Source organism: Coturnix japonica, chromosome 7, assembly GCF_054131305.1.
Source record: "Coturnix japonica strain WE chromosome 7, WE-NBRP24, whole genome shotgun sequence".
Taxonomy (NCBI): Eukaryota; Metazoa; Chordata; class Aves; order Galliformes; family Phasianidae; genus Coturnix; species Coturnix japonica.
In genome coordinates, this window is record NC_140669.1 from 16,145,935 (window position 1) to 16,172,507 (window position 26,573).

A 26,573-nucleotide genomic window follows, 5' to 3' on the forward strand; every position below is an offset into this window, starting at 1 on the left:
AATAAGGAAAATCTACCTCAGGACATCTTAGGAAAGACACAATAGAGAGTGAAATAATGAAATAGCCGTTCTTTAGAGATACAAATCTCTTAAAGATTAGATGTTGTAGAAGTAAGCTTTAACATTTTAAAATGTGCAAAGATCAATAAAGTTAAAACCTTTTAACTTATAAGTTGCATGTAATGTCCACGGAGTTTTGTCCAGTTTGATTTTGCAGATAAAGAACTGTGCTTTCTGGATCATCAGAAAAATCATGTCTACTTTTTGCAGACACACCAGCTAGTAAATACCTTTACCTAAGGCTATTTTTGTTGTATGGTTTTTGACCTGCTAGCTGGAGGCAGTGGAGCTTGGTAATTTCTTTGGGAAAATGACCATAAAGCAGTTGGAAAAACACACTCCCTTTCAAAGGTCAGCGCCCAGAAAGCAACGTTTGGAAAGGTATGTTTCTTTTGTATCATGTTCTTTCACTTCATCTCAAGATTTAGCTTAAGGTTAGTTTTCACCATTTTAAAGACGATGTATCCCAAGAATCTTTTCCTAACATACTTGTCACTCATGGCAGAAAGCAACAAACCTTAAAACATTTCACTGTCATTCTATTTAGTGGCATTTGGAAAAAAAAAAAAAAAATAACAGCCTGTAGCATCTTAATTCCTGAAGCAACGAAAGTGAACTGGAAAGATGGGAAGTAAATACATTCATTACTAGCACATCTTGGGAAACAGCACTGGGAGGGAAACATAATGTCTAGGTTAAGTTGATTAGGAAGGCAATAAACTTGTGACATAAAGTATAAGAAATCAACAAGTGCTGGTAAACAGGGGAAAACAGAAACATAAATTAAACAGGACGGGAAGAGACATTACTTGTTGTAGGTTACACTGTGTAATATGTCAAAATGAGCAATTGCAAACTAACAATCAAATAAGCACCTGCACCAAAGTGTACTCACAATTGTTATTTCAAATATGCCATCAATTATGGAAAATAAAATCCCCAATGTGTCTAATCCTTTTATTTTTCCCTCCAATAAGAACAAACCGCTAACAACAGTGTGGTTCTCTGCCAGTAACTAGCAAAAAGCAAAATGGGATCACCATGTATTCTGAATTTATTATCAAGAGGTCAGAGTTAATTAATCCAAAATAACTGCACTCAGGAGTTTCATGCTCCTGCTCTGTATATACATGAAAATGCAAAACTTCCCACATCATCAATGAGAAAGACAAAATGTTTTATCTCTATATGTCCAAGGCAAAGGTAGCACCCATATATTGTTGGAACAGCAGCCATTGTGGACCATAACATTACAGAAAGTGGAAATGATCTGCTAACTATACATTACTATATCAGCTGTCATAACAGATGAGATCCTTTAAGAGTCCTTTTTACAAACAAGCTCTCTCATGTTTTTATTTGTGTCCCTTTAGCCCTGTGTCTTCTTTTAGTCACACCTGTTGTTATTTTGAGCAGTTCAAAAAAAGTTACATAATGATAGCTATCTTATTTAGTCATTTTCTGCTTATATTTATGGTAACATGGCATGCAATCCTTAATCTGAGCAATCTCTAGGCATTCAGCAAATGAATGAGAAAAATGAAAATACTAGTTTTATATCTGTCCTGTGTCATGGCATGTTTGTTTCAAAAGTAAGACCTGACGAATACAAACAGAAGAGCAGATGCTACTCAGGATTAGTTAGATCCTGAACTTTGTATACTTACCCAGAATTATTCAAGCTATCCATTGTCTTTTGCTGAAGCTGTTCATCTGAAGTTTCGTCACAAATAATAAATATTATCACTGGACTATGAATATGAAAATAGTCTGGTGAAACCAGCCTAGTGAATCTCTCAAACAATGCCCACTGACTCAGCCATCATCATTCACTGTAATTTTTTAGCTCATCTCAAACTATCTGTAGCTACTTCTCTTACTTAATAACAACTCTATTATCTGTGTTAGTCTTCTTTTATAAAATATATTTCATTTTCTCTCTTATTATTCATTTTCAAACTTTAGCTCCACATCAGACCAACTAAATACAATTTTCATTTAAAAAAAAAAAAACAAAACAGGAACACTGATAACATACTATTTTACTAACTTTTACAGTGAGCTAAATCACTGAGGGAAAAAGTTTACAAGGAATTTTAAGTGCAGGAGTGCTGCAGACCTCATCAAACGTTCACTGCATTTATTCCAACCTGCAACGTACTTAACAAATGTCTTAAAAGGTTCACCTACTGTGCTCCATATTATGAGTGGATAAATTAAAAATATGGGCACTAGAACACACATTGCTTAGTGCAGTTTTGGGAATGAATCAGAGCATAGACTTTTAGAATTCATGTATGTTTAATGTAAACAAATACATTTAAGACTATAAAATGTTTTCACTAGTGGAAGCACTTACTAAAGGATGGATTGCCTTTAGTTGGACTAAGCCTCTATTATCCTTTTTTTGCATTAGGCTTCAATAGTAGAATCTACCTCAGCAGCATGAGCAAGTGAAGGAAAATGCTTCTTCCACCATGTAAATGCATTGTCAGAGGACACTGAGAAGTAGCTTGCTCTGTGTAACTGGAAAATGATTCAATCTTTCAACTCAGGCAATATTTTGGAAGGAAACAAAGCAGAGAGTAAAGGGAGAAGATTGGCATACAGAGCGGCAGGGAAATAAAGTGCCTACCATGAAATAAAAATACTAGTAATTTTGTAAGATATTTGCTTCTCCCAGCTCTGCTAGTGCTTTTTGTTTCTGGTTTATTGTTCTTGATTTCTGATTCACATTGCAGAGTGCTTTCAGTAATTTCCAGCAATTTAAAATAATTACAAAAATCATGAAATAGCAAATGATTGTGGAAAACGACAACTGAAAGAATGAAAATGTCTGCAGCAATAATAAACACAAAATGATCACGTTAGAAAACGTCACTGTCGTAACTATTATTTTCTTTTGCTTGAAGGCAGCTGCACACAAATATTTTAAGAATTTTAAAAGATCTAATCCAATATTTCTCTGAATCTAAGCAAGTGTCAGCAAGAGAGTTTTTAAAGAAAAACATATATTCTAGATCTGTCAATGAATTTATAATAAACAAACAAAAACCTAAGCCCACACATTCTCTTGTGAAAGCCAAAATAAATAGCATTTGTTTCCAACTCTGTATCTGCAAGTTAACAGTAGTAGCACTGGTATTCATAGATAGAACATCCAGTAAAACAAAGGCTCTTCAATTTCTACTGAAAGAATAGAGACCACTGAGAGTTATAATATTCAGTCCTTAAAATAAGCATTGTAAAGGCAAAGATATATTAAAGAACAAAGGAGTAACCTTCAAGGTAGCCTGGGAATATAGTATGCAATAGTGTTCCTTTTACACTTGCATGCAGAGAGATTACTAGGTTCACTACAGTAAAAGAGCTCTAAGTAAAACCTTATCATGCTAGGATTATTTACAACAGTGCTTTTTAGATGTTATGCTAAAACTGCTATCCAATTATTATGAAAATAGGAAGCACAAACAATTGTATTCAATGGAAATGTTTGATATATGCATGTAAACAGAAAAGTAAAAAAAAAAAAAATACAAAACCAAGAGGAGATAGCTGAGGGAGGATACAGTGTTTAATTTCGCCTACATTTCAGATCTTAACTTTTATCGCTTGTGCAGTGAAATAGCATTTCAAGCATCTATGGCACAGTTTGGAAAAAGAACTTCAGTGACATTCTCAGTTACTGGTCACTTTTGTTCAGAAATCAGTTTCCATGACTTTTTCAAATCTGAAAATTTCAGCCTATTAATCCTGGTTACAAAGCTAAGTTGCCTCTACCACATCAGTTTCTTTGCTGTTGCTCTTTCTAATACATTTCACATTCAGTGCAGTTGTCACAAACCTGGACTTTTCCTTCTTCATGATTTGCTGCTAATATACTGCCAGTGAGTCACATGGACATTGAGTAACAGCTTAGGATAAATTCTGTCTAAGTTGTGAATTTATTTCAACTTGTTTTAAAAAGATGTACTAAGATTTACCTCTACTAAGGTTTTTATGTCAGAGTGTCATGAAATATGTCTTTATTTATATTTTGTAGGCATTGCAGACAGCCTACTTTAAATGATTTTACTCAGGCTAGTATAATAGTTTTGAAGAAAACTCATTAAAAAGTTCTTGGTTATTGTCACATGATTTAACTGTGGCCTCTTATCAGCATCTATTTAGTATGTTCTTTATCCTCTAGAAGACACCTGTCAAAATCAACCACTGCACTTTAACCACTTGGGAAGAAAAGTATCCGTTACCATTATGTGCTCTATACTTTCTTAGTAAGTGCACTGTGCAGTTGCTGATTTAGCACAACAATTCATTATCATACCATAATTACTGCCATAATAACGAAAATCAAGTTTTTACAACAATCTGTATATAACTAACATTCCTTCAAAAGAATAGAATAGGAAGAGATCAGTTTAAACAATTAAATGAGTTTCCCTTTTTGGCCCATACAATCAGGCCATTACTTATTAGGCAGCAATACCAGAGACCCTGTCTCAATTTTACTATCGTAATAAACAGCAAATGAGTAAATTAGTAATTAAAAGTGAAATCTATAAACATAATACAAATTCTAAAGAGAATGCAGCTACTCAACATTTCTTCTCAATGTTGAACTTCATTCTGAGATGACAACTCCGCATATATCTTATTTTTCTTCAGGGTAAGAAGCAGCTCTTTTCAGTGCATCCGCTGTCTGTATACCACAGTTATTTTATACCCTTCCTCCAAATGAAAATACTGCCTTATTTCAAAACTGTTTGCAACAGATGAAAAGGATAAGTATCTAGATCTGGGCTGGGGATAAAATGAACAAGCAGGTTCCAGGCAGCCATACTGTTTTTTCTTAAAAGCCTCTTGAGAAATCCTGTCTTAGTGAAGTGGTGCATTGCAGAGAATCAGCTAAGAATGTGGCTTTCCCTCAACAGTTTACTTACTGGCTTCACAGAGTTTATGTAGCAGGTGTTATTAGCACTTCTCAGTAATAGTCACTTTAGGGGGTTTGTCATCCATCTTAATAATGCCACCAGCATTTCAGCAGATGGTAGACATGATTCCATGCACTCACTGTTTCTAAATTGCACCAGAATGGATTTCCATCATATTTTTAATTACAAATGAGAAATATATCAGAAACAGACTTGCCTCATGCTGGCATTTCCAAAGGCTTTCTTCCAGGCAGGCAAGGGCTATGCCACTTTGTTTTATTTTTTATATTTCACAAAGATGGAATGATTCACAGGAGATATTTTCAGCTTGTTCAGTGCTAGAATTAAATCCAAATCACTTTTGTGTACTCTTCAGCTAAGCATCCTCTTGTTTTGAATTGGAAGATAAGGTGCCAGTTTTAGTGATAAAATTATTGTGGTAGAAAGCTCTCAAAAGTAAGCAGAACAACATATTTTTACCTCAGTAAGACCACCTCCTCTCTATCCAGAGCTTGACTGGTCACAAATATTATGAAGTATTAAGAGCAATCAGGGAGACAGGAAGATAGGAGATTTTACATTTCTCATTAAATGTACAGGCAGCTTAAGTGGTTAAAATGTCTTCTAAAAAGTGAGTCTGAGAAGAGTTATGACTGAGAATAAACACTAGTTTGGTGTATCTATTTGCAGTGAAGAGTAAGAAAACATTTTTAGAAATCAATGTAGCATATGACTAAAGAACTTAATTCCTACAATGGAGTGCCCCATTTACATGCTAGGCTTATTAGGTAATAGTAACATTTAAGAGCCAGTTCAGCAAAGCTTTGAGGCAAGCACTTGAATTTCCACAGAAAACAATTCTTCAAAAAGCAACTGTCAGGTACTTAGAGTTGCTAAGTACTAAAGAACATTGAGGGATCAAGATTTTAGATAACTTCATAGCAACAGATTAAGTTTGCAAACATTTATCCTACTGCTTCATTTACTTTCTACATCATGATCCATGTATTGGTTTATTGTTTCCCTTTCAACCTATGCTTTTACACGTTCTCATTGGGTCACTTCCTTTTACCCTTTTTTATTTTGTTTTTTACCCTTTTTAATTTACCATTTTACCCTTTTTTATTTTTTCAGTGGAGATCTTAAATGAAAGTTGGGTGGTAGGTAGCTTTTCTTTAAATAGCATGTTTAGCAAAAGTAGTTAAGATATGATTGGACGGAAATGAGAAATTGACATATCAGAATTCTGGGTATTTGGTGTGCATTTTTCAAATACTATTAAACATGCATTATTTTAAAAGAAGATTAAATACTTTGAACATTATAATAGATCTTGGCAGCTTACTTAATTGTAGCAACTGCAAATTCTTCTTTCAATCTAAAGTAGTTCAATGGATTCAAAAAGGTAATAGTAATTCAGTAAATAGTTTTCCTCTATTTAAAACTTTATGTGTTCTGGCTTACTGACTTTCAGATTAGTGCAGGACTGGATAACGAGTGGAAAATCCACTATCTAAATGAAGCATAGTCAGTCAGTAGGCTCATTGAAATTGGAATCTTTATCTTTGACATCTCTAAATGTAATGACTGCATATTCAATGAAATTTGGCAGTCCAATGCTTCATACTTTTCATCGTGTCTAGAGGATGATATCAGAACATATAAATAGCTTCATATGTCACATTTTTCTGAGGAGCCCATTGAAAAAAAAAACAAATGTAATATCAGAGCCAGTAAACTGAAGTAATTAAATTATAATTTTACGTAGATATAGACAGATTCCAACAAATTGTGTCCTATATATATATATATATATAAAAAAAAAAAAATCAGAGTAATTAACATTAAACAGGGTGCTCCAAGCAAGTCTTTGTACCAACTGCATACTTGCTCCCATCCTGACCACACACACACATTTACAAAAGCCTGCAGTAATCAGGGGGAAAAAAATAAATCTTATTTTAGTTTTCATTTAGCAATTTTTGCAGAAGTTGCATACATTAGCCTCTAATTAAGCACCTCTTGGCACTACCTTGGTGCTTTTTCAATAAGTGGCACTTATGGTAATTCTATCCTTATTAAGCAGATGTCTATGCCACTCACTGACATTAGGTTATCTAGGGAGATATCCCAATAAAACAGTATGCAAATTAAATTTGTCCCGATTAAAAGGAGTTTATGGTAATTTTAACACCTTTCAATAAGTTTTTCACAGTAGGAAATATCATTTTCTTAAAATAAATCTGAGCCCTACCACTTCAGCAGGAGCAATACTGCAAGAAAATCATCCTTCAGAAGCCCTAGTAAAACAGGATTGCTGTTTGTGAATTGGCACAAAGGCTTCCTGGAAACAGTCATGTGGGGGCCACTGTGAGAGTGAAGAGGAGGAACAAAAGAAAATGCATATGGAATTGGTGACTTTAGAGAAAAAAAATATTCTGTAGAGTGCTAATAATGCAGTTCCCTTTGACCCAACAGTCATCACTGCATACCAACACAGCACTGTCCTCACTCAGAAACCATTGAAAGAATGATTCAAATATCAGGCATTAATAACATAATCCGTGGATAACCACGGATCATTGTAATAAAAGCTAATTTTAGCAAAGCAAATTGTGAGAACTTAGAGCATCTAAAAGCAAATTAATATATTCAAAACGTTAAATTTACTGAAATATAATCATATTTTGACAAATATATTACCAGCCCACCCCCCAGCCCCTCCCCCAGTCTGTGTAATTATAGAAGAATACATGATTATTCTCTTTTTGCATACATTAAAGAGAGAAGTACATAGAAATGAAAAGAGAAATTAACAAAATGATTTGGAACAATAAACACCAGTTCAAGCTACTTAATGTGAAGTTAAAGGAAATGAAATACACTTGCCTGTAATAAAATGTTTTGTGGAACTAGAATCACAAATTAATACCAGGCATAAAACTGTAGAGAGCTTTCCTAAAACCAATAACTGTCAGTGTTTACTGAAATTCCCAAATTACAAAAACACTACATAAAAACTCCATCATAGTCTTGAAAAAATGGGAATGATGTGCACTACAAATCAAAACCTGAGGTTCAGACAGATTTGCAGATGGAAAAACTGGGCACTAAATTCAACTAGTAATAATTTTACATCTAAAAGTCTTCTGTTTTTTTGGTAAGTATGTTTTTCTAAACTTCAAGTCACAGGAAAATAAACTTGAATGACAATACCCACTGGCATGGTGGCCAACATCTCAGAAATATGTCCATAAAAATATTTAAGCAAACAAAATAAAATAAAATAAAAAATCTGAAAACAGACCAATATTCCTATAATTTATATGAAACACAACCAAGAAATATAAAGATATATTAAAATTTATGTCCAAAAAGCTAACTTACATAAACCTCATAAATAAGAGAACTGTTACTGAAGAGATGAAAATTTGAAAATGTTACAAAAATATACAAGAAAAATATAAATGACACTTATATTGGTCCACACCTTGCAATAATAAGAAAGTGTAAATTCTGAAGACTTGTAGCTGTTTCTAGTAACTACAGACAAATGTATCACAAATACATTTGATTGACTAAGAATACAAATAATGTATGTATTCAGAGATGACAGCAGTAGTTGACAACACTGTGTTTCAAGTGTTGTTTTTTTTGTTCTAATACTGCAGAAGTCAGAGTATCATTAAAATGATTCTCTGGTATCCTAATGGCTGCTGAAAGCACACACAGCTCTGTGGCAATATGATCCTGAAGCTGTTCTTGTTTATGCCAGGTACTGGGTGGTTTCAGAACTGGAGAAACAGGAGACAGCCACATTCAGCATCATCTAACACCATGAGCAACTGTATTTTTTTAATTATTATTATTTCTCATATTATTCTTTCTCCATCCTTTGTTTTTCATCTGCATAACTATTTCTTTATCATAGATTGTCCATACCAGATTTCAGACATAATTGTCAGCTCTTCAGTTACTTAAAACCAAAGTATCACCATTAATACTGGGTTGCAAATGTAACTGATAATCAGCTCTGAAAAAGGGGTACGTAATGATTAGTTGTTTGAAGCTGTATCCCTTCCCACACAAAACATTCTATGCATTTCAGCCACCTGCTGTCTCCTGATCCCCTTGGCAGAGAAGAATCTAATTGCTCCTAGCCTACCTATGTGCTGGCCAAGCCATCCTCCATCACTAAAATCACCCACTGTTGTGTCTGCATCGTAACCCTGTCTGTTCAAAGGGATTATCTTACGGGCACTGTGCTGCTGTGACATTTCTGAGCTGGACAGACCACTTGTGAGCATCCAACAGACCAGTGTGGAAGGAACACACGAATCTGGCAGGGAGCAGAAAGACAGCTACTTCCTCTGCTCCAGAAATTTTCTTCTTGCTAGATCCCTCCAAATATGCTTCTAACAGTAAAAACAATCAGGAAAATAATTTATTTTTTTTTAAAAACCAATTATCTCCTGTGAATCTGCTGAAGTAAAAAAAATAAAATAAAATTAAAAAAAATCAGAAAATCCCACAGTGTTGTTTAGGGCTCCCTATACCTTGAAACCAAACTAGGCTTAGGCTTTCTAGCATGTTGACTGTACCTCTCTGTTCTATCTGTTAAAATTATCATCCACTGTATTAAAAACTTCCTTGCATGCTTACTTCCATCAAAGGCAGTAGCAGCACCACTCCTTCTGAGGAAGGGATACAGGGGACACTATGATGAGACAGTACATGTAATGACTGGTGACACCATAAGCAAATGTTCTGTAGCAAGGGAGTGATGATGCTTGTGGCACCATTTCAGTTTCTAAAAAGCTTTTCATATTTTCTCAAAATTAATGCTATTTGTCTGAAAATATTTTCACTTTGCAGGTATGCTAATCTACAGTAGAGGGCATGAGGGTTCATTAATGGACAGCATGACTAATAAATAGGCTACTTTACATGTTTGCCCCAATCACCTCTAAAAGCTATTTCATTCATTTTAATTATTTCTGCTGAGCAGCTCCATCACTTGCTTTCTGTAGCCTCTCTCAGATGAAGCAATAGCCTAAGGTAAATATGCTCTCTAGATCCTTATAGCAAACTAATTTTTGCTCTATGTTACACCAGGAAGACAAGCCCCTCCAGGACTCTATCTTCCACTTTCGCTTTAATGTCAGTTGCCAGCTCACAACTATGTATCTTAAGAAAAAGATTGCATCACTGCATCACCCTAGTTTCCTTTAAACATTCTTAACTGACTCCCTTTGATTCCCTGTCAGGTTGCATATGTTCAGACATAATCATAAGGACTCTATGTTTTTTCCTTCATCAGAAATACCCCCAGTATGTGTCTGCTGGCCTTCTATCTTGATGTTTGCAATTCTTTGTTACAAAATCAAATGCTTTTTTGTTACAAAATCAAATCTTTGTTACAAAATCAATGACAGATACATTAGGGTAGGATACAGGCCATGCTATGTTGCTGTGGCATTTTCAGTGTCTTCTAAGCACTTGGCTTTGACCCAAACTTGCTCTCTTTCTGATATTCTGAACCTTTATGAACCTTTAGCTCCGTAACCTCTCAGAATTTAAAAAAAAAAAATAAAAAAATAAAAAAATACCTGCCTGTGCTTCTGCAAAGTAATCATGTCTAGTAGAATGGGTGGAATACAGCATGAAAATACCATGGACTTGTGTTGTCCAAATATTAAAGGCATAAACTGCAAGTTTTATGTTGCTTAGGCGTGAAACTACCAGCATCTTCCTTTTGAAATTCACACTTCTTCAGCCAGGAGCATGGCTTCACAAAGCTAACTCCCAACAGCAACTTGGAGATGAATTACATGCCAGTGCCCTGGAACACTGTGCATTTCAAATGGCAACTTTAAGCAGTTTCTGAGCATGACACAGGCTGGAATCACTAACTACAGAACTCCTTATGTTGATAAAATGAAGTTACATTTAAAAAAACATCTGATCTGACTTTTGGAGCTCAATAATCTTAAAGTGTATTTATAAGATAGAATAGTAGAATGCAGTTAAACATTTGATGAGCTTGCATATCATACAATCAGTCATACTTAAGATTGAATATCAAACACACTAAATATACTGGAATGGCTACTGTAAAATCATCAAGCACTTCCTCAGATTAGGAAGAAACTATCCCCATATTAACTCATTTTCCAGTTTTCCACATTTGTATGTTGTATGTTGGGTCATCCATCAGACAAATCAAATAGAGTTCTCATATAAAATAGTAATAATAAAAAATTGCAGCTGCTTATTCAGTCTTTTCCCCAGTAAGTCTCAAATACCTGATCAGTGGTCATTCAGATAGGGGAGATGGAAAAGTCTAGCTTATTTAATTCTAACACATCAGAACTTAGCCCTTTCTCCGAAAATGGAAATGCCTATCCTCACGTAAACAACATTATGGGCAAAAATTATAAATAGCTACTCCAATTCAGTTTCATAACTGAATTTATCACTGATAATAACTATGTCCAAGATAATTCAGCAAATATTTTTTACATAATTATTTCAGAAGACTGCTGTTGAAGAATTATTTCAGCAAATGTACTAATGATTTTACCTTTGCATTCCTTTCACTTATTAAATGTTAATCCTAGACAAGACTGAAGCTAAATTCAGTATCATATAAGATGATGTTAGGACATATTATAATGAATTAGTAGGCTACTTTATGCAGAAAATGCATATTAATAAAATGTATGTTTCTTTTATTAAGTCACCCTCTCCCATGTTCATTCACTGGTTCAGCTTCCCCAACAGCATTATACAACCAAATTGCTGAACTACTTTACGCTGTCATAAACTAACTTTAAAAGATGTCTTGAAACTCAGTGTCTTCACATAGAGACCTTGAAAATCATACCTTAGTTCTAGGGCTCCTACAGAACTGACTGTTACTTCGTTAAAAGGAAGATATGAGTTCACATGAATTAACTTGTACTCACAGACCTCTCTAGCACAGACATGATACCATACCATACCATTCTGCTAAAGCCCTGGCTTCTTCTGTAACACAAAGTTTAGGGTTTATGGTTTGAAGTGATCATTACCCAGAAGTGGAAGAGTTATAATTATTCTTTTTATGGTTTATTAACAGTTAGAAGATCTACACTTATGAACTAAGTATATTTTTAAAATCTCTTACTTGTTTTGGACGTCTTGCGTACAGCTCAATGGGGTCATGAAATAAATGTTTTACAATGCATGTAGATGTTCATTTTCAGGAGTTTAATGATGCTAGAGCAACATAAAGCTGCACTAAGGTCTCCAATCCAGGTCATGAGCGCTAGCAGTAGATCAAATCTGACTTGACAAGGCCACGAAAGCAATTTCAGAGTTACAACTAAAATATAGGCAGGCCTCACAGACTGAGTAAAGACAGATTACAAGAATATGATTTAACTTCACTGGAGGCTTCTAAATTTTTGGTTAGAATAGTTTCTGCCTAATTGGTACCCATCTGCCAATGAGAATAGTTTATATAATTGGAATACTGCAGAAATCTGCCTGATTGGTTAATTCCATTTACCAAATAAAAATGTTTCTTTTGTCGTACACTTATCTATTTACACAAAAAAATAACTTGTGTTTCACACTGTCATTTTGTCAGTCATGAGTCTGAAAATGCTGTATGGCAACATACTATTACTGCAAAGAACAGAAGGTAATAGAAAGTTTTTTTTAATTAGCATAATAAGTCAGATTAAATACTATTTCATAGCACTGAAGGTCCCAATCAGTTATCTAACAGAATATGAAGTATCGTATCTTATTTAGTGTGACAAATAAGGAAACAGAAATGTAATCAATACAACTCTCATGCAGTGTTTAAAAAGCTGCAACATATTATAACTCATTCCTGTGCAACTTTAATTGAAGCAAACTTGGAGCAGTATTTTACAAATTTTACAAGTGACTTGCTAGTTCTCCCTCCCTTCACTATTTTATATTCAGGCTAGCAGTATGCACCCACAGTTTACAGGGGATTTTTCACATTACTCCTTTGGAAAATACTTTTTTTATAAAGTGATTTTTATTTTATTTTATTTACTATGCCTGCTATTTCAGATCCTTGACGTAACAGCTGTAGTCAAGTCTTTACAGGTGTTCTATCCAACACACTGCACTTCTCCCTACTGTGCATCATATTGCATCATCTGAGAAGAAGCAGAAGCACCCAAAAACACAAAGTTTGACACACACATTTTGCTTAGCTGTAATTTACTCACTTTACCTCAAAGAGCTGAGACCACAGTGAGAAACTAATGATAGTCGGTGAACAGTGGAACACTGGATCACGATAGCAATAAACCAAATTCAATTAATACATATCGCAGCACAATTGAAAAACAAACCTCTGAATAATGAATGCCCATGTACATCTGGTCTCATCTGCTGTGTTTACAAAATCTTGCATATCAGGTAATGAAATTAATTAAATTCCCTGTCAATATTCCTATGCACACAAGAAAAAAAAGCATTCATATGAGCAGATGGCATCTGTTACTGCGATCCTTACCACAAAACCTTTTCACTTCTGGAAGGATGAACAAGATACAACAAGACACTGCCAAACATAATTATGTGTTGAATTATAAACTAAACTGCACTCACTAACTCACAACCTACAGTGCCATAGAATTTACCTCAGAGCATTTTGGAGCCCATTACCCCCATAAGAGCACTCTCTTCCACTCCCTCTTCCTACACTTTTCCACCCTGAAAACTGTATCTGTTTCCTACCAATAGCTTTCAACTCACATCACTGTGATGTTTTCTTCACAGGAAACAGAAAGTGAGAGAAGTTCACTTTCATCCATACTGAAGAGTCATCCTGGGAGCCAATCTGACATCTTGTATGAGTCCAGTGTGAAAAGGGGGAGAGCAATCTTTGAGAAGATGTCATCAGGAAATGGACAGAACAGCTTTGAAGGTTAGCTCTACTACTTAGATCTGATTTCATCTTTGAGTAGTTTACTGTAGTGCTCTCCAAACATTTCAGACAGCATGCCCATGCCCATACCCCTACCAATACACTACAATACACTAATGTGCAAACATATTTGAGACTTCTCAATTGTATACTTCTGGTTGTATTTATATAGTAAATGAATCACTATGCTAGTGCAAAAACTGCTCACTACATGACTATCTCCTTTTATCCCCCCCATTCCCCTTCCACCTATCCCTCCTCAAGTCTATGTAGGTAACATCAGAGAGAATAGTGCATTTAATTCCTTTATACATAAATTAAATAATTTACTTCATCACAGAAGAGGCAATGGACAATCACAGTCATACAATCAGGGCAGCTTCCAATAAGGAAAGGTGATATGCTTATCAGTGCAAACTTAGCTTGCTTTTTCGGGGGGGGGGGGGGGGGGGGGGCAGGTGGGTGGATGAGAGCCATAAGACCATCATGGATGTTTTTTCTGTTTAAATATAACAGAATGGATTCATAAGTTTTGAGAATATATTCCATATAATTTTCATTTATGAAAGTTTTAAAATGTTTTTGAAATCTTCAAAGCTCAATAAAGTTTACGCCTCTCATACTTTTTGATGAAGACAACCCAAATCTACAAGTAAGTTATAAAAAAAAAAATAAATATGGACAGCATTCATCAATTATGAAAAAGCAGTAACTTGATTTTATGCTTTGGTAGAGATAGTTTGGATTTGGCATTGTGCAGTTTTTATAATATGTTAACATTTAATTGTGGCTTTCTGCTAGTAAGTTTTACATGCCATATCAACTGTAATGTGTCATCTCTAGGCAGATGACTTAAAAGAATATTTAGTACCAGAGAATTCATTTCAGTAGAACACTTATTAACCAAATACAGTTTTCAATTTATTTATTTATTTTAAATAGCACAGAGCTAGAACAACAGGAGAATAAGGATCTTTGGATAAAAGGCAAGATGATAAAATTTACTTGTTCATTAGTCTTGTAAGCCGATGATGAGCTCAGAGCAAATCTTGACTTAATTTTAATGAGCTCAACCTTACTTTCAGGTGAATGCAGCACAACAGATTCATACCGCTTAGCCTACATTATCTCTTTTGGGTAAAACACGTATCATTACTTTTAGACTGTACACCCCATGCTATGGCAGCAAACTGTATCATTCCTACATAGCTACACAATATTGAATGGCTCTGAAGCCCAAGATGGTTCATTTTCCTAGTATCCAATCCAAGTTTACTACAGATAAACCAGAGGTTGACTCTGGACTGTTACAAAATGTAACTCTTATAAATGTATCAACTTTAGCATTAATACAAAATACCTTAAACATCAGCACAGATAATGCTAAATGTAAATGCTATTCTGAAGAAAGCAAAAATCCTTAAATATATTGAATCTGCAGAAACACTTTTTTTCCCCCTCTCATGGTCAATGCACAAAAAAGTATAAGCTGGGTATGAACTTAGCCTACACGATAGACTGACAGATCCTACAGGACTGCCACGCACTTTCCCTGTACCGAAGCTTTTCTCACTTTTTCTCAATTTTAGAAAGACAACAGAGATTTTCAAAGAAGCACCGCTCCTCAAAAGCTTTTGAGAAACTGTTTGCAGCTTCAGGCAGAGATTGGAAGGCAAATAACAGAGCTCCCTTTAAAGGCAAGTTACAGGAAAAGTACTTTCATTAACAGCTCTGATGTTCCCAGTAACTAGCCCTGTAGAATATCACTAGCAATTTCCCCACTCCGTGGAGATTTCAATGACATACTTAGCACATCAACCTCCCTTTGTTTTTCAGATTCTAAACCACCAAAACTGGGATAATAATTCATACTGACATATGTAATGGAGTTTTTCTTTTTTATCTATCCATGAATACTACTGAATACTTATGTTCAGTTTGGAGACCTGTAATGCTATAGTTGAACGCAGTTTTTAAACCATCAGGATCAGCTCAGGATTTAAGAATACTCATACCATCAGCATTATGTCATTAATTCTGCAGAGAGAAAAGAATGAAAATAATGAAGATGTCACACAGTTTAACTGAAACTCATTGGGCTGAGGCAGTTTTTCCCACCACATTGAAAACTCCAGTGATAAGATCAATATTTTACTCAACTTTTCTTCTTAAGAAATATACTATACATACTTTATGACTTGAATAAAAGTTTTATCCTGGTGAAATGAAGTGGCATGAGGGAAGAGCATCTGATACTTGTTTGAACCTAGTCCCAGGCACACAGCAACTTACATTTATAGTCACTTAAAGCAAGTTCTATAATGGCATTTGGAGACAGCTTGGAAGCTCAGGCTGGGGAGATACACTGTTGTGAGAAGCCCTTTGCAGCATATTTATGTTTACCACAAAGTAAATCATAAAGCTGCATTTTCTAACACCATAAGAGACTTCTAAGTAAGAAGTTAACCTGCAGGCTAGAAATTACCTGTTACTTACCTAGTTATTCAGTTATATTGCAATGTAAAATTACAGCAACAGTTGATATTAAAGATGCAACCAAAGAGTATTTTTTTCTAATACCCTAGTGTGAAACATCTATAATCACATGGCTAAGTAGACATAATACTTGTTTACCCATATCATAAATATATTGTTCAATATTGTTCAAGTATTATTTTGTAAGACAGAAACAATATTTTCCTTTCAAAAGGAGAAGGAAAAAAATATATAAATAATGTGAATCACAAGAATCCCTGTGTTTGGCTTTTCACGGCCTGCATGTTTAGCAATTCCAGACGCAAACAGACCAAAGGGAAAAGTAAACCTCAGTGAGCAAGACCTCTTTTAGCTAAGGCTGCCATTATCTGCTTTATCTGCAAACTACTGTGTTCGCAATGTTTTGAAGGACAAGTGATCATTTCTTTGGTAATAAGTATTATTTGTCAGTTAAAGTCGCTACTATAGAAGTGATTTACTTTTAAAAATAATTTTTACATATATTGTTTGGAGAGCTATATTTATTGGCTTCCAGTGACTTAGAAATTTAACTTTGACTCTTATTTTGTACTACCTATTCTCTTCACATGTTAGTCTATCAAACTTGCTGTCATTAACAGGCAAGATTATTTTCTGTTGTAGACATTACTACCTGTTTCCCCAGCCTTATCCTCCTTTATCTTTTTACTTATTATTATTATTATTATTTGTAAACACAATAACTTTATTTTCTCCACATACATGAGTAACAGGAAACCTGTCTAAGCTTTGGCTGATAACAACACAGAGACAGAAGCAAGTTTTGTAGCTCTGACAAAACTAAAACATCTTTTGTTACAAAAGCCAGTAGATAAGATTATGTAGTAAAGAAGAGGAAGAATATATGTAAGAAATTTCCTCATTTATAATCCATTAAATTTATAATGAACTGCACTCTACAATTCAGAGAGAAATTAATTTGAGGCAAGAGCAAAAAATTACACTTAGTAGGAAATCACTTTTTACACTTAGGCAATGCTGGCTTAAAGAGTATCATTCCCTTCTTTTCTCACATTTAACCCTGTCACCACACTGGATGACAGTGCCTTCCATTTGTGCTGCCAAATCAGTCAGCACAAATTGTGATCCAGATCCAGAACTGATACAGATTAGAAAAGCAACAAGATAAAATAATCAAAATAAAAGAAGTTCTTACTTCGATTAGGATTATTTCACTCAAGGCCACTGGTTTGATTTACTGCATAGATTCATAAACAGTTGTGTGACCACAAGTAATAGGAATGGTGTATTGCAGCCAAAGAAGGACAGCGAGAAAGAACAATTTCGAATACTATGCAAACACCAGTGTTGGGAAACCTCTCCTTATTTCCAGAGGCATCAAGCTGCAGCTTCAGCAAAAGTTGTTAAATAGCTACAAAGTGACAAAGCTTTGCTAATTATATTTAGGTCTGTATCTGAAGAAGAAACACACACCTGGACAAAGGTATGACACAACTGAAGAAATCTTAGCACTTAAACTCTTCAAAAATAGAAATTATTTCAATGAACTAACACCACCTTTCAATGACATAAGGATGTATTATCGGCTTTTAACAATGTGCACTTAATATAGGCCTGAGGCTATAGCATTAATTTTATATACAACTAAACCAATCAAAGCTTGGTTTGGGAAATAAGCAAGTAGTAGCAGCGTGTGAATTAAGCACCACTGAGCTTAATTCAGGTTCTATCTTCAAAAAAAGTGGGGAAGAATTGACAATAGCATGTTTTATGAATATTTACAGCTGATTCTAAAACTATTTACAGGAGAGAGTGTAATTGGAAAGGTTTTCTTCGAAGAATAAAGTGTAGGTTAATGAGGTTTCTCATTTGTTCTTCGTATAAACAATTTTCTGCAAATAACTGTCAAGTTAAAACTATCAGCTGAATTATTCAGTATGTAGGTAACACACATGATGCTTTGCAAATGTATCTGCTACCTATGAACTGTAGGCATTTTGACACGACAAAGTGACAAGAATCAGAACTGCAGTTCATTCATTTAAATAGCAGGTTGTTACTCAAATTTCAGAAAGCCCACATTAACTTAAAGTCGTTTTATGGATCTTTGATTACAGCAAGTATTTTGCATGTTTCAATGAGGTATACATTTTTTGCACATCTATTTTGTCCACTGCTCTGTTTAAAAATCTGTCCCAGTACAGCTTATAAAAGAAGATCCTCGCTAAAGTCATTTACAACTAGTCTACACTGGTCTCTAGGGCTGTAGGGCTTTACAGAAAGTTATTTGCATTTCAAATGACTTACAATGAACACTGATTCAGGCAACTTAAATGTTACAGCGAATAATTAATTACTTGAAATAAACTTGTTTAATTGATAGTCAATGGGCTGAATCCTGAATTGAAGAGGATTACTTTCACACAAGTATAATGAAGTATAATAAGAAACTTGAAACTGTGCAAGTAACATAAAAAGGGCCAAAGAAAACACAAACAAACTAAAAAAAAACCCAACAAAAAACACAAAAAACTTATGTACTTGATTAGAATACAGAATAGGCTTAGATTGACTAATAAAAACATTGTGTGATGTTCTTATGGATTTACACAATTTGATGAATACAAAGACTTACAGGCCTTTACAGTTAATGGGCCTTACCTTCTATCTCATCATGCCCAACAACTTCAATGGAGTTACCCTAGATTTATTTGGCTAGAGATAAGGGAGTTCATACTTAATCTAAAAAGATCCAAGAGAAATCAGCACATAGGGTCCAAATTTATTCTTCCTGGCAAAAACAAATTCATCTTTGAAAAGATGGTAGCTTGACTTCCAATCTGTAGTGAATTAGTACCAATTTGGATAAGCATCTTGGAGTACTTATCTAACATCAGGCAGCACTTTAGCGACTGTTTGCTCTTTTTTGGCACATATAGAACAGCGCTTTATAGACAATCTCTTTGTTCCCATAAGTAATTACTGTCTTGTTCCTAACTCATTTTCAAGTAATTGTTACCTGAGTAAAATCCACCAGCTCAAAATACACAGATGATTTAAATGCACGTTTTCACATTCCATCTCCAGGTATGTTGAGACCATGTCCATTTCTGCACACTTACTGTCCAATAAAGGCAGCAGCTGTCAATCTCAGCTGCATTTTTTAGCCAATCTGAAGAGCATATCTGGTAGGTGCAAGCATCTGGTAATTGAATAGGTTTATTGTGCTTTTCTTTCCCCACGCTAAATATAAGATCTCCTATCATGTTGAGTTTTCAGCCACTGAATATTTTCATTCTCTTCACTGTCGTCCCCCCCCCCCCCCCCAAAAAAAAAAGCAAATTAAAGAGATTTTTAACCTGCTCATTTCTTCTTGAAAAGATGAACGTGATCATTTCAGCTCTTCACCCTATTTACCATTAACTAGATACAACTGTATTTTTCCAAGTGTGAATATTTTTATTCTCTGTATGTTATCAAGATTCTCAGATATCTTTTATTAAAATAGTTGTAAGCAACTTCCCCCCTTTTCTCCTTTCAAGCTCTTTCAGTTTAAAGATTTTCTTCTCTCTAACAACAGAAATGATTCCTACATTCCCCACCATGTCTGATTTGAAATTCAGCAGCGTGTGTTTCAGAAGCATTTTTGGTCCATCAGGACTAACAAAGCCTATGAACTACATAGAAACGCATAGTCAACAATTCATGTTTCTTAAAAGTGAAGGTTTTTCTAAATATATGACAGACCCTCAGAGGACAGTGGTTTTTCTTTTTTTTCTTAAAAAAAAAAAAAAAAAAAAAAGTCCTGTGAGAGCTGTAATGTAACATTTTGCATTCAGACGGTCTTATGAGAAGCAAATTCCCTATAGGCTGATTTGAGTATTTGAAAGCACTGATGGAAACTCTTCAACTCCTAGTGGCACTGAACTTAGGAACTAAAATCTGCAACTATGCACTTGAATAAATCTTCAAAACCTGAAAAATATAAGATAATGCTGTTCTACACATTATTTCTCCCATGAGTTTTGGCTTCTCTATACCAAATACTTCAATTTCTCAGCAAAAGGAAAACCCTGAAACCACATCAGTGCTATGGAACTTTTTGCTACATGATTGAATTATGCCAAAGTGTTATTTTTCTAGAAGTATCAAGTAACATGTATAGGAAGCTCTGTGGCTGAGTACCAACAACTTCCATTGTCTCTACTGAAAAACAATGAAGACAATGCTCAGCATGTTGTTTAATCTATAATGAAAGCGCTGAGAAGCCCAAAACAGATAGTTAATATAGTTATATCACTGAATACAACCAGAACTCTCCAGTCCTATTATGCTCGGAAGATTTGTCAAGCTTCATTTACTTTCTATAGTTGATATGTTACCATGAATAAAGATAATAACCTCTGAAATAAATACAATCATATGAGTTCCACATGACAAAGGAGAACAGCTTTTTGTTGACGTACCTCGCACAGGCAAACATAAGGTCCTTATGACAAAGCATTTCATCATAAACACACAATTATTCTCAAAAGAATCAGAAGATATTACACCTTTGAGTACTCCTGAACGAGCAAAATTTTAAAACAAAATGTGAAAGAGAATAGATTGCTTAATCCCTCATACTATCAGAAAGGGTCTCATGTTAACTTCTTAAAATAACTAACTTCCAAGGATAGCACATTCCCTTTTTTAAAGGTAACAGGAGAATAGTTTCTATTACTTTAACTCCTCATGCGGCTAATAATATGTATCTATTAAAATGTTTTTTAGAACAGTCCATTAAATTCATTGGTCCCAATTCAGCAAGGAATTTAATCATGTCTAACTTTAACCACATGAGTATTTCCATTTCTCTTGATGAAACTATTCACATGCTTACAATTAGGCAGAACCCAAGAATCCCTTGCTGACTTGGAACAACACCAAGAAAGGCTTTAAACTTCTAAACATTTTTGAAAATTAGAACAGGGCCTCACAGCAATTTCGTCTCTCCTGATTTCTACCTCCTCTGAAAACTACTTCTTGCTTTCCAGCAAGCTTTCATTAATTCTAACTGTTGCTGTGCTTTCTCAAGTTGTAATAATTATTTTGGTAATCATTTTTGCATCCAATATACAAAGACATAGAAATAAATGTAAATAGAATATTATCTTCATATAAAAGTTTTGAGTAGGGTGAGAATATTTTAGAAGTTGAGTGTGTTCACACTGAATTCCACTCTTTAGTGAGCGTTTGCATTTATTTCTATTTTATGGAAGACTGTGATTGTGTTTAATTTGCTTGCTATAAGTGGACCCTGAACACCAATGCCAGCTAAATAGCTCTAAAGTGAATGGACAAACAGATTACACATGCCCTGACATTCTTCCCTGTTTGGTGGGATACCTCTTCCCTGGCACACATAGGAATATACCTACAGTGCTCCTACCTGCCTTTTCCTCTTACTTTTTAATTCAGTAATTTCCTCAAATTTGAGAAATTCAAAAAGAAAAAATTATGCCTGGCGTCTTAGGTGATTTTCATGGGTGTTTTTGTTGCTTTATGATGTAAGGTTTTTTAGATTTCTTTGGATGTGGGTTTTTTGTTGTTTGTTTTTTGGGGGGGGAGGCTGTTCTTTTCTTGTTTCTTTTTTAATAATGTTCATTTCAGCTGTAGCCTGTTTCTGTAATCTCAGAAAACACAGTTGTTTAAGAATAAAAGCAATGCTGGTTGTGACAAATTTATTTCATCCTATTACGCAACAACAAGCAGAAACATAGATGGATTTAGGGAAGATCAGAGCACACTGATTTGTGCAGTACAAGCACATGGATTAAAAAAGTAAATAAATAGATTCTACTGGTTTTACTAAAAATACATGTTTTTGAGTTCTCAAGTAGTGGCTTTCCCCCCAGCCCCAAAACAGGAGTGGCCTATTTACAGAACTTTAGTTTCTGTAAAAACTCCATTTTCCATTGACTGTAGGATCAACAAAAGCAGTGCAGTATGGTTAGATCAGTATCCACAGGTCATATAGCTAAAGAGATTATTACAGCAAAAAGGGAAAATTGAAAATAGAAGAAAAACACTCACCCAGATCCCAGACTCGCAGGAAAAACTCCAAGAGGAGCAATCTCCAAAAAAAAGAACGTTTCTCAGTAGCAGTAAAACCTTAAATGGGGTCTAGGAGAGGTGCAGCCAGGCTCTACCCATTCCAGTCACATGGCTGAATTGCATTCACCTGTGCTCCCACAGCTGACTCATTACTCACCTCAGGTGGTCAATAGAGGTTTAAGCCATGAGTCAACAGATCCTATACAGTTCAAAAACCTTTGTAAGACAAGAGGAATTTCCAGCATATGGATTAGAGTAAACCTTTTTGCTTCTGATTATAGATGATAGAGATGCTTACAACATATTGTTTTTCCCTTTATTTGAAACAAGAAGGAAAAAAATATCTCAGTGTTAAATTTAAGGCACCTTTCTAAACAATTAATATACATTTATTAGAACAAAGGACTTTGTGGTGATGACAAGTCAGCACAGCTCTTTCAGGAGTATTGTGAACCACTCTCTTCACATTTTGCTGTTTCTGCAGTCAGATAAGCTGTAACATATTGTCATAAAGGTAAGAACATTCATATAACTCTAATTTTGAAAAATGTTGTTTAGCTTTAATTCTTGCCTTGTATTATGTGTGACAAGTTAGATTCCTCCTTTTGCACAGCGATATCTATGGGTGATTGAAAAACAGCCGGTAATTATCCCATAGCCTAGAAGTATTTTCCAACATCATTTGTAAAATTCCACTAACAAATGCTTTATTTCAAGTGTTTAATTTATAATTAAGTTATACTTCTGCAAATCAGGCAACTCTTTAATGAAATGCAATTGTGATACCTGATGGATAAAATAAAATATATGGAAATAGAACAAATGATCAAGAGTATCACTGTCTGAATTTAGAAAGGCTGAGTCCTTCTGCAGGAGTGACAGCTGACAGTCCTTGCCCAGGCTGAAATAGCCTTATGGAAGCAGCAATTTTGCACTGCATATTGGTCATGGTCATAGTAAACACCTGAAAACAGACTAGCTGCTTGCGCTCATAAACTGGCTAGATTACATTTTGAGACTGGAAAGTCACATACAGTGCTATCATATGTGGCTTAAATATTCTTTTCTATATTTGTTGTGTTTTGTCGTGTATAGTTAACAGGGTACAGACTGATTTGTGGCTATTTTAATTGAATTCTGTATTATATTTAAAAGCTGGTATTGCTTACAGGTATTACAGACATCTCCAAATTCCTTTTCCAACCAAGACTTCTTTGACTTCAGGGACAGTATTGCAGTTTGTTTTCAGCACAGGCTTTCAGAATTGACATCAACATCAACTAACATCAACACTTCCCTAAATATTTTCAATGAAGAGTTTCTTAATATTATCCCCTACATTGCAGTACTACCAAGACAAACTTGCTTAAAGCTGGATGTTTAAAATATGATGTCACTTCCCCCCAAATTTTCCCCCCTCATTTTGTCTGTCCTAAATAACTTTTAAACTAAAAATAAGATACCGTTGCTAAAAAGTTGGTATTACTGTACATTCCTACTTTTGCTTTCAATATTTGAGCAAAAAAATGCACCTGTTTCCTACTCAGGAATTATGACATCTCTTTGTATTTGCAGTGGGTCGCCGCAAACGTGTAAGAGGATTACCAGAAGAGAGTACTCCCAAGGCTGGGAACGCATTGATGGACTTTGAGGAGACTGTCTCCTTGAAAGAAAAATTGGCTCTGTACCAGGCTGCTGTGTCCAAGGCAGACAGCAGCAACTCCTTTTCTAGTGTAAGACAGCAGTGCTTCGCTATATTCTTTATTCTGTGCTTGCTCTGCATACTGACAACGTCATAATATTCTGTACTTATACAAGCTTGTGAATCATTGTGTGGATAATAATTTAAAGCATAAACTTGCAAATCTACATAGGAAACATACTGATCCATCTGTCTCTACCAATGGAGATTTTTCATGCTATATAGCTTTGGTCATTGAGACAATTGCCTTTAATTCATAGAATTACTTTTTCTTTTTTAAAATTCTACTGTTGCAAGAATTTCATTTATTAGGACTGAAAGCATAAGAGATTAGTAATATGCTTAACAAAAAATGGCAGATTATTTATCACTAGAAGTATTTTCAATAACGAAATAATAAAAATCATATTCAAAAGATTGTATTTAGAACTCCAGCTGTTCAAACTGAAGAATTACTACATCACAAAATAGCAGCTCTGTGTGATCTGATATAACAAAAGACATTGTTGCATACTAAAATTATTAAAAATAAAGTCACTACATTAAAAATACCTTAAAAAACCTTAATAGTGTAGTTTTAACTGTTTCTACATGCCTATCAATAGGAATTGAATATTTTACAGGAAGTTAAAAATTACTACTAAGAAGTGATAGGGATGAATGATACAGACAGAAATTTGAATTAAAGGAAAGCTGAAGAAATTTTAATTAAATGAAACAACCTTTTTTTCCACTCAGTACCATAGGATAACATAGAAGACAGAGCTTATAGTTTGTGTGTAAGAATTTAGAACATCAAAAGAGTGAGTGAAAACATCAGCTACACAATTGCTGTGAGATGAAGAAGTTGGTCCTTAGCTTCAAAAACCCAAGATGAAACTGCCAGACAAATAAGGTGATAAAAAAATAAATATGTCACTTTTGACATCATAGAATCACAGGAAAAGGTGCAGGTGGTGGAAGCAATCCAACATTTCACTGCAGGAAAATAATCTTCCTATTCTTTCATTATAGTGGAAACTTGCCATTATTGTAGGAAATATTGCAATCTTCACCAAAACAATAAAATAGCACACTAACAAAAAATTTCTCCTCTCCCTTGAGAAGTTCAATTATAGATTCCACACAGCTTTTAATGTAATAGTAAAGATCAGAAAGGTATATCAACACCAAAAAGCATTGAATTGTTAAAGCCTACAGAGATTGGGGGTGATCCCTCTACTGGACTTCTCAATTGAGAATATATTTGATGTATATTCTGACCACTTACTGATTTAATGAAAACAAAAAACCAAAACAAACAAACAAACAATAAAATCTTTTAGCTCTTTGCATAATAAACTGGAGTACTTAGTAGCATCTATGTGCTTGGGTAGCCCAGAAGACACCTGGTGCCAACAGTCACCCAAGTGGTTTCAAACCATGAAAATGCTGTCTGCTGGCTTAAATCACCTAATTGCCTTTGTGTATTCAGAGCAGATGCCTTCAGTTCTTCTCTCTGAGAAGGTGTTAACACCTTCCTCCTGCAACTGCATTGCTGAAGTTAGTTCTAAAGAAGCCTGACCCAACCTAACTTTGTCAAGAGCATACTAACTGCTTCTTTTACACTCTAAACCTTGCTCTTTCCTTTTGAAATTGATTGTTGTCTGAACTGTGTATCAGGCTCCATTAAAGAGAACCAACGAATTTTCTTAAAGGAACTACTCCAAACACATTCAAAAGGTTGGCAAGGTGTGCCTGCAATGTTTGTTCATTAATTACTTTTCACACTCATTTATTTCTCCATTAAATTGTGCCTACCATAGGAGAAAAAATTTCTTATTTAGGATCTGCTTACTTAGCAGTCATTAAGTGTTAAACCTACATTTATTTAGTAATCTTCATTACAATGCAATTTTTAATTACTAGGTACTTTATTTTCTGCATATTGGTTAATAGGCTCAAATAATTAAAGGTTTGTTTGCTCGCCATCTAAGAGGTAACGCAAATAAGGGACAGAACTAGAATAGGGAGCCTGAAGGCACTCTTCTAGCCTTTATCGCTGTTGTTAAAGAAGGAAGATCATCTCACACAGGCCTGCGTTAAGTTCTCTGTATGTTTTTCCACAATAACTACTGAGAAAATACAGAAAGAAACAGCTGGCAACACTGAAGGCAACAGAACTAAAAATATACAATTACAAGAGAGAACTACAGAGGTTTGTCCTGAAAAGCGATTGCTACTGGCAAGCAAGTAGATGGGACCTGATATTTCTGTGTTAAAGATTCTAGCCAAAAGTCTGTATTTTTCAACTATAGGTAGTCCTTTTGTTCTCTGAATCACAATTTATGGC

The 26,573-nt window shown here is 34.7% G+C and overlaps 1 protein-coding gene across 1 annotated transcript in view; it reads left to right on the forward strand.

The window, feature by feature from the left end:
* The window catches only part of LOC146760090 (uncharacterized), a 29,590-nt gene extending 5,222 nt beyond the window's left edge, over positions 1 to 24,368 (forward strand). Inside the window, exons 2-3 of the mRNA XM_085552902.1 lie at positions 13,800 to 13,947; positions 24,115 to 24,368. Coding sequence (XP_085409028.1) covers positions 13,800 to 13,947; positions 24,115 to 24,338 — 372 coding nt within the window. The 3' untranslated portion in view covers positions 24,339 to 24,368. The remainder of the gene's footprint in view (positions 1 to 13,799; positions 13,948 to 24,114) is intronic.
* Positions 24,369 to 26,573: the final 2,205 nt, after the last annotated feature.